This window comes from Wasmannia auropunctata, unplaced genomic scaffold, assembly GCF_000956235.1.
Source record: "Wasmannia auropunctata unplaced genomic scaffold, wasmannia.A_1.0 LD336099.1, whole genome shotgun sequence".
Taxonomy (NCBI): domain Eukaryota; kingdom Metazoa; phylum Arthropoda; class Insecta; order Hymenoptera; family Formicidae; genus Wasmannia; species Wasmannia auropunctata.
Window position 1 is genome coordinate 626,291 of NW_012026791.1, and position 18,927 is coordinate 645,217.

Here is an 18,927-nt window from a genome sequence, read left to right on the forward strand (position 1 = left end):
AGCTAAGGTCGGCTTGCGACTAATGTAGAACCGGCTTTTTCTACTTTTCTGTCAAGATGTGAATTCGCCCTAAAGGAGAATTTACATCTTGACAGAAAAGCTGAAAACAGAAAAGCAGCAGCCAATCAAAACTCGCGCTGGTAGCAAGAAAATCAGAAAGCAGAAACTATCGATTACCAGCGCGAGTGCTGATTGGTTCCTGCTTTTCTATTTTCTGCTTGTCAAGATGTAAATTCGCCCTAAAGGAGAATTCACACCTTGACAGAAAAGCGGAAAACAGAAAAGCAAAAGCCAATCAGAAACCTCGCACTGGTAGCAAGAAAAGCAGAAAGCAAAAACTATTGACTATCAACACGAGTTCTGATTGGCTTCTGTTTTTCTGTTTTCCGTTTTTCTGCCAAGGTGTGAATTCGCCCTAAAACACCGGTCGCGCTTCTCTGATAATCTAGGACATTACTGAAGTGGAACTGCAACAGCTGCAAAAAAAAGAGGACAGACCGGATAGTATCGACAAAAGGGCTGCGTTCAGGAAATTCACAATATATCATGTTATCCTTGTTATTCACCGAATGTTAAACAAGGATAAAATGATATCTAGATGCACCTAGGCGAAGTTTCTGAACACACAGCCAAGAGGAGGATCCTCTCTGGTATCGATTAATCGATAATCGATATACACATATCGCGACGTGCGTGCGATCGCAGCGACTCGATTGTACAATATCGCTCGCGCGCGCACGTGTGCTCGCCTCGCGGCCATCTTGTATACCTTCGTGCGCTTTTTTTTTTTACATGAATTTCGGGAGCTCGGTAATTATATGAATTAATGAGGCTGCTAGTAGCTGGTAGTTGCGAATAATGGCTGAGTACCGTTAGTTGATTTTCTACTCCCTTTTCTTTTCTTTTCAATCTCCAGATCGGTGTCGCGCCGTCGGCGCGTCTCGACGCGGGGATCACGCGAGCGGAACGCCGCCGTATACGTCAGGCGGTGCATGTGTGTACGTGAATGCGTGTATGTGTCGGTCTGTCCATCTTGTCTCCCTATTTCCTCTCTGGACGCCGCGCCCCTGTCACAATCTAATATTTTCATCCCTTCGACCGCTCCCGTCGAACTGGCTCTCGCTTCCCGTGAAGAAGGTGCCGACCGTATTTTCGTTGTCAGAAATTATAACGTAATTTTCTCTCTTTCTCGCGTCGGAGAAGCAATCGTGGTGAAATCCTACTTGCGAGGCCGTTCCGAAGCTATAAAAACCGTCAATAAATATACCTCTTGTGCTTCGCGCGATCGCCGTTTACTTTACTTAATTTGTACTTTTGTTCTTGCAACACGTTGTGCTTCGCGAGACTAATTTAATAATAATTTTCAACTGTGGCGAAATTCTTGCACATGTAACATCCAATGTCTTTTTTCTCTCCTGCCCCTCGAGAAGGATCAGGATCCTACTGCGTGTCGTCGGGGGTGGGCAGTGATTCCGAGGTCATGGCAGAACTGGCGGCACTCCTGCGACATGAGATCCCCGAGGGGAGGAACAACCTGGCCGACAGCCACACGAATCTGGAGAGAGTGGCGGAGTACTGCGAGGCGAACTACTTCCAAGCGGAGAACAAGCGGATCGCCCTGGAGGAAACGAAGAATTACACCACCCAGTCCCTGGCCAGCGTCGCGTATCAGATAAACACCCTGGCGTACAACTTTCTCCAGCTGCTGGACCTGCAGACGTCCCAGCTCGCCGAGATGGAGAGCCAGATGAATCACATCGCGCAGACAGTCATGATACACAAGGAGAAGGTGGCCAGACGGGAGATAGGTGTCCTGACCGCCAACAAGATGACGACTCGCCAGTACAAGATCATCGCCCCCGCCAATCCCGAGAAGCCAATTAAGTATGTCAGGAAGAGCATTGACTACACGATCCTAGATGAAATTGGGCATGGTGTTCGTAGCTGCGGCACACCACGGAGCAAGCAGAGGGGAGGTAGTCAGGGCAGCGTTCAGAGTTTAGGTGCTGCTTCCACAGGTTCGGGCTTAGGCGCTGTTATCGTGGGGCCTGCTCCTACCACCAAACCGCCCACACCGCCTCAAACAGTGAGAACTGGTAAGAATTACATATATATACATATATATATAAATATATACAAATATATATATAACGTACGTACAGAATGTTTGGCAGTACTGCTGCAAGTGGGAAAATTTTCCTTGTCCTCGCACCATCTACGAGGACTTATCTGTAGCTGCACCAAACATACTGTATACACAGGGTGTCCCAGATACGCTCTGGGACACCCTGCGTAAGCGCTAGGAATTGTACGAGTGCTACACAAACTTGTAAAGGTGTACTTTTTCAGTTGCGGTTATAAAAAAATTAGAATCATTTCGCTAAAGCAAAGGTATTTACTGCTTCTTTGCATGTGTGTCTTTTCTTTCTTTCTTTCTTTCTTTCTTTCTTTCTTTCAGCTTCTAGATGTTACACCATTTTCTCTATCCGTCACACTCGATGTTACGTCTCGTGCCTTATTAATCTCGTTAATGCGGCGAATAATGATTTCGCAACGTTCTTCTGTGTATAGGAACATTGAGTAAAGGATCGCGCGAATATAGGACTCCGCCAGCGGTAGCCCCACCTCAAGTTCCTAGCCATTACGCGCCCAACTACCCGCTCGGCCATCCCAGGCGTGATCGCCCGGGGTATAGCACACTACCGTTGCATGCTCACAACACGTCCCACGCGAGCCATAATACCAATCATAACGCGCATGCCAATACCATCAATCAGCACACTATGCCGCAAGTGGGAACGGTGCATCCCTTGCAGAGCCATCCGCAAACGCCGCCGCCGGCGCCGCCCAGCGTCACCGCGGGCTACGTGCAGGAGCAGCATAACAGTATGCCACGTAAGTGACAAGTGGCGTAACAAGTATTTTTAACGTAATTGTAGCGCAATTAATATTCATATTCACATTTTAATATTATTTAATAATCTAATTATTTAATCTTAATCTTTAATCGAATTACTTAATGATCAGTACTACGAAATTTTAATATGTCCTTCTCCATCGCAGCTCCACCCTCGCCTTTGGTCGGGCTAGGCGATATGACGGAGTACAGCGGGCATCACACTTTGCCACACAGACTGTCGCATCAGATTAGCCGTGGTAGCGGTGCGAACAGCCCGCCCTTACCACCGCCACCACCACCGGAGCAGGACGAACATCCGCAGTTTGGCCGACCGACTCCGTCTGGCGCTATAATGCCGATCGTGCCGGACGAGGAAGATCTGCCCGGCTGGGTGCCGAAGAATTATATCGAGAAAGGTACGTACAGCCTTAGGAATCTGTCTCTCGTTATACATCCAATGAATAAATTGGCAAACGCGCGTGTTATATTAGTAACACAATAAATGTAATGTTTGTTGAAAATTGCAATTGCAGTGGTGGCTATTTACGATTATTACGCGGACAAGGAGGACGAGCTTAGCTTTCAAGAGAGTTCTGTGATCTACGTGCTCAAGAAAAACGACGACGGATGGTGGGAGGGGGTGATGGACGGTATAACTGGATTATTCCCGGGAAATTACGTCGAACCATGCGTATAACTACATGCAATAATTGGCTATATCAAAAAACTAACGGAAGACTGCAATTTTTAAGCATTTATCGTACGTGTACGTATTATTAATCGTACGTATTTATATTAATCACTATTTCGATTGTAAACCGAAGTTATATTTTCTCTATCTCACTTTTTGTTCGAACAAACGTTCGAATCTATAATTATGAGCGTACAAAAATTGATGCGAGGCTCATAAATCGGAAGACATGATTTTTGTCTTATAGATATTATTTTATAAATTTATTGATTAATATTTAAAAAAAGAAATGAAGAAGTAGGGTAAGGCCGTTCAAGGCCGCCGTAAGTGTCATAATGGTGAATGGGTGGCAGCGTGTAAACGCGTGTTAATCAATAATAGTCTGCAAGGGGTGCAGTGAATGGTGCAGAGAAAAATCGAAATATCATCGACTCCCCTCATTATATCATTGATAGATTTTGTGTTCCCTACAACTTTAGTCTTCGTCCTTGATAGCACGAGATGTCTTGCCGCCGCCTGTAATCGTGCGAAATTCCGAGTGGTAAACAGCCGTTGTCGCGACGTTACGTTACATTGCGTAAGACGAAGATATGTGTACGGTATTTAATTAGCGGGAAGAAAATTTTAGTCGAGCGAGTTCTGAGAATCAAATATTGAAGGAAAAAAAATTAAATTTTTATATTAAATGTAAGAAAATGTATTTTTCTGCATCTTTAGCATTTCCTCGAATAGATGTTGAATTACATAGCAATGGAATGATATATATATTCTATTATCTACGTACCCGTATACGTATATGTACATATTATCTATGTGTGTAAGAATCACATGTTGCAATAGACATCTTTTACCTCTGGATGTGTTTATGTTATTTGCGCGCTTATCGGAAGTGTCACGCGATTGACGGGGAAAAAAGAAATTTCAAACGACGATTGTGCAACATTACAAGGACGCGTAAATAAGTTTACACCATCTCATCTTCTCCGTAAACTTTATTTAACGCGAAATAAAACGAAGACACAGGAAAAATGTGACCTAGCTTTCAATATCCAATAATATCGAAGATCGATTAACGTGACACTTTAATAAGTTCTCTCTTTTTATATATCACAATTACGGATTCTCATGTAGAAACAACTTTTGCGCGCATATTGGTCAATTTGAGATAAATTCTATCGTCCTTTGGGATATTTTTTTCTTTTTTTTTTCTCTCTCTCTCTCTCTTTTTAGGAAAAACATACAAACATGGGTTAGATAGAATTTTAAATAGCTAAGATGAGTCAATCGGCGGGTATCGGTAGAGTAGGGAAATACTCCTGCGCCTTTCTCGCGGCGGAGTATTCTACATTGTAAACGGGATGGATCACCTCTACCTTATTCGCGAGCTTTTTCCCGATGATCGACTTTATTGGTGAATTTTGCGCAATCGATAATCCACTGAGGACGTAACATGTGTGGTATATGTCACGATTTCTGGAAAAAAAAAAAGAAGAGAAGGAAAGAGCTGTCGCAACGCGCTGTATAACGCGGCTAAAAGCTACTACTCGCCAATACTTATATTAGCGGTCACGTCAACACGTGACGTGTGAAGGCAGACGTGATTTTACGTACTTCCCCGGTTTATCCAGAAGACCGCCGTGCGGGTTCTGACAGCAAATTAATATATACTCTTGTAAGGCCTCTTGGTTGAACAGCCAGTGGTCGGAACTGTTGAACGTCTTCCCCTGCGTCGACAGGATAGCGGCGATCAGTGGGAACGTACCGCCTTGCCAGAACGAGTAGCACCCATCCACCAGTTTGTTCGTACGTCCTTGGAAACCGCCCTCCAGACGCATCTGCTTATTTACTATCCACCTCTGCGGGACGAGAGAGAAAGAAAGAGAGAGAGAGAGAGAAAGGTGTGAAGGGTTGAGAAGAAAACGCGGTCGTTTCGCCGCGTCGTGAAACGTAAAAGCCAGGACAAACAGCTTACCAACAACTCCGGCAACTGGCAAAGCTCTGTTTTCCCAAGCATCACGAGCGCCGCTAAAGCGCAGTACGCGTATCCGCCGTGCGCCTCCATCCCCGGACATCCGCCGAAGCCACCCTCCCACGTTTGGCACTTGGCTATCCACTCGGCGGTGCCTCTGAACATATCCGGCGTGTACACGTTCGTCAGCTTGGCGGCGGCCAGGGCGCAATACGCCCCGCGTATGTCCACCTCGCCGTTCTCGTGCATGCAGAACGAGCCGTCCTCCCCGCGTAAGGACGTTAGGAACCGTTTCAAGCTCTTCCTGAAAAATTATCGCAATCTTAAAATTTAAATACGCTATAAAACGTGGGTTTTTTTTTTTAAACGACAGCACTGTTACGAGGAACATTTTTGTCTCGCGTTCATTCCTTACCTATCTATCACATCGTACGCCTCCCGCGTGCCGATGGTGCACAGCGCGTTCACCGCGGCGTACGTGGACGCCAAGTGTGGATGCTGTCCCGGGCCACCGCCGAAACCGCCCGTCGGCGATTGACACTTGGCCAGAAAGCCCGCTATCTTGGAATGCTCCTCGTCCTCCAACCGTTCTCCCAGTATCGCGAGCGAGTGCAATATCCAAAAGCACAGCCATGGTCTGCTGGAGTCCAAGCACTAGTATATCCGTTACAAACGCTCGAATAAGTCCCCCGTTACAAACGAGAATGGTATCTCTCCCTGAATATATTTTTTTTTCCCTCCCTCCTCCTTGGAGCAACATTACGATATGTCGTTTGATATTGAAAGCAGCGACGATACCTCGTAAGTGTCGTTCAAATGGGCGATTGCCCTCTTCAAGAACTGAATGTGTTTCGGCCTGAGCAAAACGGGATCGCCCTCTCTGCACGATCGGTAAAACTTGAGCACGATGTCCTCGACGCGGGCCTGAAAAGATGAATGCGAAGGAAAAGTGAGTTGCACAAATTTTTATTGGCCTTTTTTCTCAGAAACCACGTGGCATGGAGCAGCGGCAATCGAAGATACAAGAATCGAGCTGCCAGGTAATACACGTAAACGTACTAGGGCTGTTACTTTTTGCTCACTTCGAATAATCGAAGCTTCGATGTTAACTTTGACCTTTCAAAGTTTAAGGTGCCTTCGAAGCTTCGAAGTTTAAAATTAACTTCGAAGTTTCAAAGTTTTGAAAAATACATTAAAAATTTGAATTTTCTTAATTGTTTTATTGATCATTATCTTTATTTATTTACACATGTATCCAGTTTAATTATTAATATGTAACATTTTAAATTATAATACTTTCAAATTTTTTAGGAATAATTTTGTATATATATTCTTTTTATATACAATATTTGTGAACTTTCTGATAAATTTATCATTTGCACGAATGTATTTTTCGAAATTTCGAAGGCATCTTAATCTTCGAAGCTTCGAAGTTCGAATGTCGAAGCCTTCGAAGCAAATCACCAGCCCTAAAACGTATGTATTCAGTTTGCTTCATGCGAAGGGTAAACCGCTAATCAAAATTATGTACACCAATACCTAATAATGCTCGAGGTAAGGTAATATCAGTGACTGAATATATATCTATATCTGAATACGTACACAAAATTTATTAATCTCAAATGTTTTTTTTATTATAATACCAAAATTTAATTGTAAAAATATTTAAGGATTACAATTAAATTATAATATTATGAAAAAAAGCATTTAAAATAAAATTTTTGTGCTTGTTTTGTTACTTGTTCAGCTATATAGATACATGTTCAGTCACTGGTACGTTTAATGCCCAATTTTTACGACCGACCGTAATGCCCCGCACGATAACATCGTGAGAGCGCTTATTATCTAGCGTATTTAATATTCACACTCTGTTACGTGTTGTAAATATGTTTTAATATAAAACACAATTGTCAATTGTTTAAAAATAAAACGTAATAGTGCTCAAGAAATGCCCAGTAACGTCTATAGCAATGCCTCGAATCTGTACCCGGCAATCTGCCCTCAGCGAGGGGTAAACCGCTGAGGGCATTGCGGTGTACAAATTCCTTAGAACATGTAATATATGTTCTAAGACAAATTCGGGGCATTGCTGTAGGCATAACTGGGCATTTCTTGAGCATTACTGAGCACTGTTACGTTTTATTTTCAAACAATTGACAATCGTTTTATGTCGAACATATTTACAACACTTAATAAAGTGTGAATATTAAATAAATTAACGCTGAACAATAAGATCGCGCTCTCACGATGTTATCCGTGGGGCATTACGATCGGTCAAAAATTGGGCATTACCTCGGGCATTACGTAACTAGGCATTGGTCTACAGTCATGGACACATCGGTTGCGACACTTTCTTCTTTATAGATTTCAAAACGCACTAATATTTTGCAAATTTGCGGACCACGATTGGTGTTATACTGTCTCTAGACTAAAGATAGTACATCGTGGTTCGCATTTGCAAAATATTAGTTAGCCATAAAGTATATATTATGTATATTAAATATATATTAGAAACCTATAAAGAAAAAGTGTCGCAATCGACGTGCCCACGACTGTACATAATTTTGGTTAGCGGTTTACCCTCGCCTCAGCAGTTGACCACCCCTCAGTTTCACGGTTGAAATTCCCACGAAGACCTTCCACCCACCTGCTCATTTGTCGTCGCGGTTTTACGCCCGCTCTCATCCTGCCGTTGCTTCAATATTTCCTCATAGCTCCTCCGTCCTGTCTGCACCCCCGACTCCAGGTCCGACATGATCTGTTAAATAAATCACGCGTCAATGGCGATGATTCATGGTCTGTCAGTACGAGTAGTCCAACCCGCGCAAATCAAGCAGCTCGATGGTCCAGGTGTGCGGTTTATTTTATCGTAAGTTTATCACAAGATATCCAAATAATGTTTCTATCAATGTAGATTAACTTTAATCACGGTCTTATTTACTTTTTATCTCGTTCTATCTAATTCTTAAAAGTAGAAAAAGATACAAAGTAAGTTAAACCTGGATTAAAGTTAATCTACCTTGGTAGAAATAGACATGAGAGACACATGTCCATTTCCACCAATGTAGATTAACTTCAATCTCGATTTTATTCACTGTTTATCTTTCAATAATTCTTAAAACTATAGAAAAAGATACGAAGCAAGTTAAACCTGAATTAAAGTTAATCCACATTGGTAGAAACGGACAACACCGAGACTCTTCAGAGGTTAAGAGACCCTCTCTCTCTCTCTCCCTCTCTTCCTCCCCGCCGCGCTCGCTGCAACTATCCAGCTTATAGAAACTCTTATTGCCGTACATTTTTCTGCGTATGGCGTGTCGTACTCACATCTTAATTTTACGTATATCGGGTGTTGCTGTATGTACAATGTTAACCGATCTCACGGTTGCACTCATAACCTAACATATTTATTTTGTTGACGCGACGGCACCGTAAAATGTGGGACACCTGTGCCGTGTGCGCGGAGAGCCGACCGCTCTCTCCGCGCCCCGCAAGTTAGTTCGCGATACGCCGCTCTTCTCGAGGTGCGATTCTCTAATCTACCGACAGCGCGTGCTGTATGCAGAAAATCGTGCGTCTAATTATTTCTGTAATGCCTGCGAAGCGGCGTATTGCCTCTCCCTCCGCTGAGGAGCATTTAAATAAGGATGCCGAAATAAATTAGATATACGATCAATTTATTTCCATACGAAAAAGGAGACAAGATATATATGATTCCAATAAAATGTAAACATTCGACATTCGCGAAATTCAGAAGTCGCGTTGCAAGACGCAATTTCGAAATGCCTGGGGGTTATTTTTTTTTTTTTAACCATGAGAATCTCCAAGAATTAATCTCTCGGCGTTCCTCCGTCATTTCCTGCCTCACAATGCCGCCCATTTATTTCGTCATTGCAGTCTTTGCACGACGCGCATTCTATATTAGGTATTCTCTCTCTATATATATATATATGTATATATACATACATATATGCGCGACTCGTCTCGTCATTTTTGCGGATCGACGGAGACCTGCATTGGAGACGAATATATCCACGATTCAAATTCGGGGCCTGGAAGGCGGAAATTGCCACTCGTCTTCCGCTCCGCGCGATTCTCGGCGATGAATAATGCGATAAAAATCGAGAAAAGAAGAAAAAAGAAAGGAACGTCGCGCGAAAACGGCCCTTCCCCCTCCCCGGCTCCCCGGTTAAGTAAATAGACTTGACGAGGGTATGAATCATCATTCAGCGGGCAAAATGCGCACGCATTTCGTGTTTTCTACGCGTTAACGTTAACGGGACGGTAAGTACATACTCCCACGCGAATGTCAAGGTCCCGCGGCGGGCGGGGCGGCGGGGGGTACGTTAGCTGTTTTTTTCCTTCCTCTCACGCGCGTCCCGCGGGCTCTTCGCGCGCCGCGCGTGTTGCGCAACGCGAGATTGTAGTTTGTACGTCGTCGTCGTCGTCGTCTCGCCACTCTCGCCAGTCGTCGTCGTCGTCGCGCGTCCCGTTAAGCGTCGTCGCGCGCGCGCGCGCACGCGGACGGACGGACAACGGTGAGTTTTTCCTATAAATAGCGGTGTCACACGCACAGTTTCGCCGTGGCGGTGCGCGGGAGGCCGTCGGAGTTCCCACGATCAGCGTCGATGGTCACGATATAGGTAGGATATACCTGGGTGCCTCGTCGCGTTTCCTTCCTCCGCGGAGCGTCGGGCGTCCTCCCGTCGGTCGGTCGCGCGAGGCAACCGAGTGACCCGCCGAGCGCGGTCTCGAGGATGATCGCGACGACGTGATTCTCGTGGCCCCCCCCGACGACGACGACGACGACGGTCGTCGCGTGCCCGGCGCGGTGTCCTCGACGGGTGGGGGAGGAGGGGAGGGGAGGGGGTGCGCGCGGCGTGGAGAGGCTAGAAATAGGGGATCCAGCCGGAAAGGACCGCGGTCGTGTCCTTCGGGGAGGGGTGCTATTTTTAGACGTTGGCGTGCATAGGTTCGGGCGTATGTTCTCCCCCGACGGCCCTCCCGCGACTCGCCCAAAAGCGAGCGATAACCTTTGATCGCTGCCGTATACGCTGATCTCCGTACGTCTCCGCCGGGCGAAGCCCTAGCTGCCGCGGTCGCCTAGTCCTTGGCGAGAGGCATCAGATTTGCGATCTCCTGTCGATTCATCCTCTGTGTGTGTGTTTGCGTGTGTTCAGCAGAAGAGAGGATGGAGAGCGAGCAGCATCACTATGAGCTTCGCAGCAGGAGCAGATCCCGCTCCCACACGCCTATGATCCCGACGAGCCGTCCCCTGCCGGAGCCGGAGCTGACGGAGCGTCATTACGATCTCAGAAGCTGGAGCCGGGAGAGATCTCGCACGCCCGGGGAGGTGACCAGCAGCAGAAGGTCCGGCTCCAGATCGTTGTGAGTTGCAATCGACCCTGGCGGAGCGAGTAAAAGCGATTTTACGATTAGCGTCTCCGTCAACGATTAGCGTATACAGACAAGTTTCGTCATTTATCGCTCGTTTTTTTTTTTCTTTCCACGAACCGTAGAACCGGCAGCATGAAGACGCATGAGAAGAGCATGGAGACCATAGAGGAGAGCAAGGAGGGATCCGTCACGGAAAGTCTGACGGATAATCAGAGCACAAAGTCCGACGGTTCGGTCGTCGTTGCGAGAAAGGCGGAACGTCGGTCGGAACGCCAGCGGGCCAAGAGGCAAATATTTGCCAACGGCCAGAGCGAAAGTAAGGAGGGAACGTCCGACCAGAGGGCCGAACGAAGGCGCAGGAGTGTTACGCCACGCAGAGTACTTACCAGCGACTATTCGTCCGAGGAGGGGGAGAGGGAAGATCCTCCGAGTAGACCCGGATCGGCCTATGCGATTTACAAGCGGGCTGGCGAATGGTGGAAGTACGCATATCCTTGAGTTTTATTCCACGCGCCGTGTGTGTGTGTGTATTGTTATTTTTAACGGGAACTTTCTTTTTTTTTTTTCTAACCGAGATGTTAAACGATTGTGCCAATAATGAGTTCCTCTTCCCGCGACCTGCATTTGTCTCTAGCGCAAGGTGCTGTTTACCTTTGAAGCTATATGACCTTTCCGTTGAAGAAGCAAACATTTATAAACAAAAGAGCCTGCCAAATTGTTAGTCCACGGTTGATTATTTGCTCGTGCTGACAACATCGGTTAAATTAGAAAGTAACGAACGATTTTGCATTTTTTTGCGCGAGGATTGTCATAGATTGTCCGTGGATGTTTCAGCGTTTTCCCAAAGACAGACTACACGTACTCGCCGACGTCGCAGTGCCGTTACGAGATCGCCCCGGGTGTACTGGCTATGCCCAACATGTCGAGGCGGTCTATACACGCGAGCGACAACGGAAGTGCCGTGCCGCAGGTCAGCCGTCGGAATCTGAGCCAGGCCTCGCGGGGAACGACGGAGAGCGGAATCGGCGACGTGGACACGGTCGATTTGAAGGAGACCGCCGCCTCTCTTATTCATCCGGTAAGCACCTCGCCAGATCTCGGGAGGAGGCTTGTTGTTCTCCCCATTTTTCCCGTTTTATCGCGTGACTCTGCGTTCTAAAAACTATACCGTGGATTTTGGCAGTCCGAGGTGGACAGTTATGGCATGTCACGCGCGTGCATGCCGAATTCTGCGGGACGAGCGACTCTGTACAAGAGGACACATTTAAAACAGTACACAAGTCACAAAGAAGTGGTTTACTCGAAACCTGGATACTCTTCGGGCTTTCGGTCAAGGTACTGTCTTTTGTTTTTTTTCTTTTCACTTATTAGAAACGATATTTTTTTGCGAAATAAAGTTCAAGATAATGGGCTGAAATCTCATTTCAGCGGGAGCTTGTGGAACATTTCTCCAATCGAGACCTACGATTCCGACCTCGAGTTGGACGAGACTTTTGCAAAATCATCAAAAATGGTCAAAACTACTAATCAGAGTTGGAGGATCGTGCGGTGGTTCGCATATTTTACAACCTTCATTGTCGCCTGCTTCAGGAAAACTGTCGAATTCTTCGAGTTCAGAACGGATAAGAAGAGGCAGCATTACGTTTCGCAAGCTTATCGATCATCCAATGGTATTATCGGCATTCCAGAGAAAATAAAACTTACAATTTTATTAATAACAGAAATATATTCGTAATCGAGCGTGATGTAATATAATCTATCCTTCGTGCGATTTTAGAACATGTACTACTGAAAGGAGAATTGTCTATACCGTCCGTGCATCGAGCTGAAGCTAACATCTGTGCGAGAGAGAAAGGTACAGGTTCCCATTTAACTGTAATATGCATGTGTCATTCAGCCCCCATTTAGCCCCGTTTTGCCTAATTTCTTATCTTTCGAAAATAAAATCTTAAAAAAAAAACAAATGAAAACGGGGCTAAGTGGGGGCTGAATGACACATGCGTATTACAGTTAAATGGGAACTTAAACCTTTCTCTCTCGCACAGATGTTGGCTTCACGTTCAGCACTCAATTCTCCTTCCAGTAATATATGTTCTAAGCGTGCGATGTAACGTGTTGGTGCTAAAGAAACGCTTATTAACCGATCGTTTTCTTATTGTTCGCTGTCCTCTAGTGTCCAAATGGAGCGCATTGTGGCAAACTTTGGACCGTTATACGCACAATATGTACTTCTTCTTCGTCAGAATCCTCGTGTTTGACGCTTGGCTGTTGAGCCGATTCACTGGCGTTAGGAAATGGCTGCGAGAGAGAGGCCCGAAGGTTCTTTGGCTCGCGCTTCTACCGTTACTTCTTCTACTTGGTAAGTTCCTCCATCTCGTTCGCAAGAAATACGAAAGAGAGATCAGAGACATTACTACATCCCATTCTTTCATATGATCCACATGATATCCGATCCAAGCACAAGATCAGACCAATGTCTTTCTGTGGGAACCTGAAAGACGCATAAACCTATCCTGGCCTTCGTCTTCTTTTTGTTTCAGGGGCTTACATCGCGCAGAGGCATTATTACACTCTCGCGGAATCTCTGCGGGATGTCCAATATGGTGTCACTGAGACGACTTATCACGCCTTTAATAATATAAGCGACTTAATGGGTCTTGCCCGTGAATCGTTTGCAAATTATCTTGCAGCTCTTAAAAATTACCTCGTGCACCTCTTACCGAGTGTGAACGTGTCTTTGCCTGAAATGCCTCCCATTGGGTGGAATATAAAGTGGTGATTAATTGAAAAGATTTAGGATTAATGATCCTAAATACAATAATTTAGTTTAAAATGGATGGAAGTGGTGTTAAGTATTTATAATTTTTTTACAGAATTATGACGAGAGTGGATTTCTATTATACTGCAAATTTTTTAATTAATTGATTGTAACATGATTGATATAACATAATTTTCATAATTAATGAAATAAGAATATGAAAAATACCTCTTTCATCCATTTGTTCTTTGAATCAGTAATTGTGTGTGATTTATCCATTGTTTTTGTTTCTCTTTTGTTCTAAGAGTCAGTATACACTACCCAGCATAATTTTTATTACCTTCATACAAAATGATTATAAATGTTCACTAAATTTTTATGTTTACTATCTTGACATTTTTAGTATATTTGCATACATTTGTCATATAATATTGTTTTCAATGATCTGTTTTATTAAATCAGAATAATGAAATGTATGATTTATACAGGATGTTTCTCGCGTATCGGTCGCCACGATTTTTTTTACATGTAATGGATTGTCGGCAAAATGTTTCGAATGAGTTTTGTGGGTTTCTCACGAAGACTTAATTGCACAAAAAAGGCCAACAAACTTTTGTTTGAAACATTTTTTCGTTAGTTCATCTGAAGTATCTCAAAAATTGTGGCGGCCGATACAATTTATATACTGACTATCTGTTACCGCTTTGCGTATATTTTGTTTTTACTAATAGACTAATGTTTCTTTATTGTGTGAAGATATATTTGTCGATATTTTATATATTTTAAACATAATTATGCCTGTGCTGTATTTTAAGAACTAACTGGTCATATCACTTAGTCATTTTTCTGTTATACATTTATATATATATTCTATATATATATTTTTTGTGTTTTCTCTTATAATACTTTAATCCCATATAGATATTATGAAGCGCATAATATATAATATTTAATCGAATGGAAACTTAATATTTTTTTTCAGTTAACCACCACATTGTTTACATCTTTCAAAGATATAACAATATTTTAATGTTATAATTACTGTTGTTAGATAATATATCTATATTGTAAAAACACGTTCATACTTAATAAAATATTTTTGTGTGTACGTATTTTGGTAGTCTTTTAAACACAGTCCGTTAGAGTGATATAGCGTCGTAGTGTCACGATTGAGCATTTTTACGAATCAAATCTAAAAAGCGAAAAATATATATCTTTATGGTGGGAGAAGGATAGGGGGAGGATTACTCTCTGCTGGGTGTTAAAAAGGTCGCAGTGTATCATGCTTGAGATACTTGGAATCGCGATCGGTATCATCGGAACGGTGAGTCCCTTCGCCTGTCCTTCTCTCAGTTACCATATTGTATAATAGTTCCACTTTGAACAATTACGTCATTGTAATCGTTTTGTGCCAACGAAATTTAAGAGATGTCCCTGAGATACATAAGATCCCTGTGATTTTGTAAATTCGTTAATTGGACGGCCACGTGTGGCCTACTTAACTTTGTGTTGGAACGTTGTAACAAGTTCAATACAGTAACAGGAGAAGAGGGATGGCATAAATCAATTTAGAACTGTCAAATATTTATGGATATGAAATTTGTTTCAGGTGGTTGGTGCGTAGCACAATGTCTGCTGCCTCTTTCCGATGTTGGAACCGTATCCGAGACAGCGACAGAAAGATTATTACCTGACGTACAACGGGAAGAGCATAATAGTAAAATTATTAAAGAAATATTGACTAACAACGAAATAATCAAAGAAGACTTGGCTAGCAAAGCTGATTTGATCAACAGGATAAAAACGCTCGAGAATAGACAAACGCATCAAATGGTATTAAATATAAATTTTCTCGTGTGATTATTGTATTTTACGATTTACTTATATACGTATCATTTTGTTTGTAGGAACATCTTATAAATATTACTCGGACTCTAGAGGATCGTAAGCAAATTGATGCCGATTTTCGGAAGGAATATGACGTAAGTCTATAAATTCATACCATTATTTAAAAATTAAAACAATAATTATGAAGATCTCGAGTTCTGCACGGCAATGTTTCCAGGACAAAATTACTAATGTGGAAAATAAGCTGGACGTCAGCGAGCTGAAAAATATGGCGTACAGCGAGCTTCAAGTTATCAAACACGAATTTGAAGAACTACGCAAACTGTACGCGGAATTGAAATCCTGTTGCGATGTCAATGCAGAATTCATCGCGAATCAAAATGTAGAGAAGCATGTGGAAAGAATTTTACTTAGCTACTTTCCTTCCGAAATTTCGAAAGAGGATCTCGTGACAAAAATACGGAGCTTACTTGCGTCCCACGGCAGTGAAGGTTATATCGAGGATATATTTATAAAAGCCTTGGACTTTCAAACGTGTTTGGATGTTTACGCTATACATATTAATTAATGTCGAGAATACATTACGGCATACATTTTTACAGGTCAAAAAATCGTGAATGACGATCCCGACAATGCGAACGTTCATATCTCGGACGAGCACATACGCAAGATAGTGAGGGATGTTCTGCGAATTTATGACGCGGATAAAACGGGCCAAGTGGACTACGCTTTGGAAACGGCAGGTATTGTATCGCGCCGATTTGAAATCGACGCGACAATTGATGAATATTATAACACAAATAGCTTCGTTTTGCGCGCACAGGCGGTCAGATTCTCGGCACGCGATGCACTCAGCAATACGACGTAAAGTCGAGAGCCTTAAGTTTATTCGGTTTTTTCCTGTATTCTGAGAGCGGCAATCCGCGGACAGTGATACAGGGAAATCCGTTACAACCTGGCGTTTGCTGGGCCTTCCAAGATTTTCCCGGGCAACTTATAATACAATTGCGAAGCTTCATTTACGTAACCGGCTTCACTCTGGAGCACGTCTCCAGATTGATTGTACCCGATGAAAACATGTCGAGCGCGCCCAAAAAGTTCAACGTTTGGGTATGTCAAATTAATCTCTTTCGTGTCATCGAGTATTGTAATATTTTTTAAATTGCTCTCTCTTGCTGCCGCAGGGATTGTTGTATGAAAGAGACCCGGAGCCAGTGATGTTCGGGGAGTATGAATTCACGTATCCCGATGAAAGTTTGCAATATTTTCCAGTCCAGGTAAATTTCTTTTCAAAATTCTTCAATCAACTTGTATTTATATCTATAAATGAAATAGCGACGCAATACATGTAGATACGAATAAAAATATTAAAACGGGAAAATGGGAGAACGTAATATTATTAAAGGAAATACTTTCATTAAATGTGAAAACGTAATAAATGGGAAAATGGGAAAACGTGATATATTAAAAGTATTTCCTTTAATATATTACGTTTAAATGTGAAAACGTAATAAATGTGAAAATCGAAAAACGTAATATATTAAGAGTATTTCTTTTAATATATTACGTTTTCCCATTTTCCCGTATCACTATTTTTATTTGTATCCACGTGCATTGCGTTGCTGTCATTTCATTTATAGATTTTAGATTCGTTGAAACTACAGTAATCGTTGATTTATTAATTTTTCTACGCAGAACACAGAGATCGATAGACCATACGAATACATAGAGTTGAGGATACACAGCAATCACGGGCAGCTAGAATACACGTGTCTATACAGATTCCGCGTTCACGGAAGACCAGCTTAGGAATTGATCGCGCCATAGTTCCTCTTCACAAGACATTCGACAGGATCGTTCGAGCCGAGCAGCAAGAACGGAGCCACAGCTCTTCTCCAATACGTGCCTTCGACTTTACCGTTAAAAACGATAAACGTAACAATCGCGCGATTTTTGTGCCGCAGCACTTTGTAACTGTACAGTTGTGAATAGCTCGATTATTTAACGCTTTTGTAATAGATTTTCAACGAAACGATCAAAAACACTTATCATGCACGCGTCGATATTTAATACACACACGTAGGCGGAAGCCGTTTTTCCGTCGCCATTCAAACGCGTTGAACGCTGTACATATACATTCAATAACGTCAATAATTTATATCGATCAGGAAGATTGCACGATTGATCGGGGGGGTCAAGGTGGGAAAAAAACCATTACGCACGCGTGTCGGCCCGATGGTGTTCCACAATTTATTGCCTATATATATATATATATAAATGTCTTCACTACATGGCCTTGCTAATAGCAGTTACCCGAGTAAAACGCATCATGAAGAAAAAAAAAAGAAAATATTTCGTACATATCTCTTTTGACAACGCGAGCCGATCGATCGGGAAAATCAGATGGCTAAAAAGAATTGGCAGGGATGATAAGCACATAACTTCGTAGGAAATCTCGAAGGACGAAAGAGAGAGAGAGAGAAAGTTTGCCTGTGTTATGCGTCATGCAAATAACCGATTTGGCAGCATCACGTGCAAGACTGACACTTGAAAAGTTACCCCAAAGCTGAGTGTGAGTCATAATATTTTCGCAATAACGCGACAGTACAAATTGTAAGGGATCGTTAACGATCGCAATTAATTCTAGCCTAAGTATCGTTAGTTGCTTAATTTTTAAGTGTGCAACACCGCGCGAGTTGGTCCTCGCCGTCTTTGTATAAGGATCTGACGACTAAGGACGCGGTAGTTGAACGCAACACCTCGATTGTATACATATATATTTATAAGATATTTAAGTAAGTTTCTCATTTCTTTATTGTCTTTTTTTTTTTAACTCTAAGATCGCGATGCGCATCGTTTTCGCTTCGTAATTAATTATTTAGCGTCGTCGGCGACGACAGGTCGACCCTCGCCGACGTCGAAAACGCGATTACCACCGCGTTTTTTTTCCCCCTTTTTTATTACCATTTTTCCGTACGCGCTAGCCGCATATTTAAATAAAATTTGCAAATAAAAATTGCGTTTCATTCGACACGATTCAAGTTTATTCCGCCCGATTGTACCGAACGCCGGGTAATCCAATTGGCGATCGTACCTTAGCGATTATTTTTGTTAATCGTGAAAATAGAGTAACTTTCGCAGTTCAAATACACGTGGCAACGAAGATTTTAGATTAGAGACAACGAATTTACACATGATTGAACATTTTGCAATAAGCAATTTGCTGAGCTAATTAATTATATTAATTTTGACGCTTGACTCACATCAAAGATCTATAATATTATTTCATTGGTATAAATAAACTTTACTTGATGCATGGAAAAAAAAAAGATTGAGAACATCACGGTTGGAAATTTCGCGGCAAT

At 42.9% G+C, this 18,927-nt stretch overlaps 3 protein-coding genes across 19 annotated transcripts; 2 read left to right on the plus strand and 1 right to left on the minus strand.

The window, feature by feature from the left end:
* The first annotated feature begins 732 nt into the window (after positions 1 to 732).
* Positions 733 to 4,446, plus strand: LOC105462378 (abl interactor 2). 7 transcript variants are annotated; one of them, XM_011708910.1, is made up of 6 exons: positions 758 to 810; positions 917 to 1,012; positions 1,431 to 2,096; positions 2,572 to 2,895; positions 3,064 to 3,315; positions 3,433 to 4,446. In XM_011708910.1, exons 3-6 carry the CDS (start codon positions 1,481 to 1,483, stop codon positions 3,594 to 3,596), a joined length of 1,356 nt encoding a protein of 451 aa, XP_011707212.1. In that variant the 5' UTR covers positions 758 to 810; positions 917 to 1,012; positions 1,431 to 1,480; the 3' UTR covers positions 3,597 to 4,446. The 7 variants fall into 7 exon arrangements, with proteins under 7 accessions (XP_011707215.1, XP_011707212.1, XP_011707213.1 ...); XM_011708911.1 differs by having other exon boundaries at positions 917 to 998; XM_011708913.1 differs by lacking the exon at positions 917 to 1,012 and having other exon boundaries at positions 733 to 810.
* Positions 4,447 to 4,567: 121 nt separating this feature from the next.
* Positions 4,568 to 10,331, minus strand: LOC105462354 (protein farnesyltransferase subunit beta). 7 transcript variants are annotated; one of them, XM_011708905.1, is made up of 7 exons: positions 10,214 to 10,331; positions 8,207 to 8,317; positions 6,358 to 6,483; positions 5,975 to 6,213; positions 5,563 to 5,863; positions 5,202 to 5,446; positions 4,568 to 5,063 (listed from the first exon to the last, which is right to left on the minus strand). In XM_011708905.1, exons 2-7 carry the CDS (start codon positions 8,312 to 8,314, stop codon positions 4,871 to 4,873), a joined length of 1,212 nt encoding a protein of 403 aa, XP_011707207.1. In that variant the 5' UTR covers positions 8,315 to 8,317; positions 10,214 to 10,331; the 3' UTR covers positions 4,568 to 4,870. The 7 variants fall into 7 exon arrangements, with proteins under 7 accessions (XP_011707207.1, XP_011707206.1, XP_011707208.1 ...); XM_011708904.1 differs by lacking the exon at positions 10,214 to 10,331 and adding an exon at positions 10,134 to 10,206; XM_011708906.1 differs by lacking the exon at positions 10,214 to 10,331 and adding an exon at positions 9,856 to 9,874.
* LOC105462321 lies at positions 9,757 to 17,907 on the plus strand. Of its 5 annotated transcripts, none has more exons than XM_011708845.1 (14): positions 9,757 to 9,843; positions 10,743 to 10,947; positions 11,079 to 11,438; positions 11,791 to 12,034; positions 12,140 to 12,291; positions 12,385 to 12,626; positions 13,130 to 13,315; positions 15,324 to 15,547; positions 15,622 to 15,696; positions 15,780 to 16,053; positions 16,165 to 16,305; positions 16,386 to 16,672; positions 16,747 to 16,839; positions 17,258 to 17,907. In XM_011708845.1, exons 2-14 carry the CDS (start codon positions 10,751 to 10,753, stop codon positions 17,369 to 17,371), a joined length of 2,589 nt encoding a protein of 862 aa, XP_011707147.1. In that variant the 5' UTR covers positions 9,757 to 9,843; positions 10,743 to 10,750; the 3' UTR covers positions 17,372 to 17,907. The 5 variants fall into 5 exon arrangements, with proteins under 5 accessions (XP_011707147.1, XP_011707153.1, XP_011707165.1 ...); XM_011708851.1 differs by having other exon boundaries at positions 9,760 to 9,843; positions 10,740 to 10,947; XM_011708863.1 differs by lacking the exon at positions 9,757 to 9,843 and adding an exon at positions 10,077 to 10,097.
* The last annotated feature ends 1,020 nt before the right edge of the window (positions 17,908 to 18,927 follow it).

Coding starts and splice junctions, on each gene's coding strand:
- LOC105462354 (XM_011708880.1), bottom strand. Junction 5,864..5,974: donor GCGTACGATGTGATAGATAG/GTAAGGAATGAA, acceptor ATAATTTTTCAG/GAAGAGCTTGAAACGGTTCC. Junction 5,447..5,562: donor GCCAGTTGCCGGAGTTGTTG/GTAAGCTGTTTG, acceptor CTCGTCCCGCAG/AGGTGGATAGTAAATAAGCA.
- LOC105462378 (XM_011708907.1), top strand. Junction 2,097..2,571: donor GCCTCAAACAGTGAGAACTG/GTAAGAATTACA, acceptor TTCTGTGTATAG/GAACATTGAGTAAAGGATCG. Junction 3,316..3,432: donor GAAGAATTATATCGAGAAAG/GTACGTACAGCC, acceptor TTGCAATTGCAG/TGGTGGCTATTTACGATTAT.
- LOC105462321 (XM_011708845.1), top strand. CDS start 10,751: ATGGAGAGCGAGCAGCATCACTATGAGCTTCGCAGCAGGAGCAGATCC. Junction 12,627..13,129: donor AGCTTATCGATCATCCAATG/GTATTATCGGCA, acceptor GCTGTCCTCTAG/TGTCCAAATGGAGCGCATTG. Junction 16,306..16,385: donor CTACGCTTTGGAAACGGCAG/GTATTGTATCGC, acceptor TTGCGCGCACAG/GCGGTCAGATTCTCGGCACG.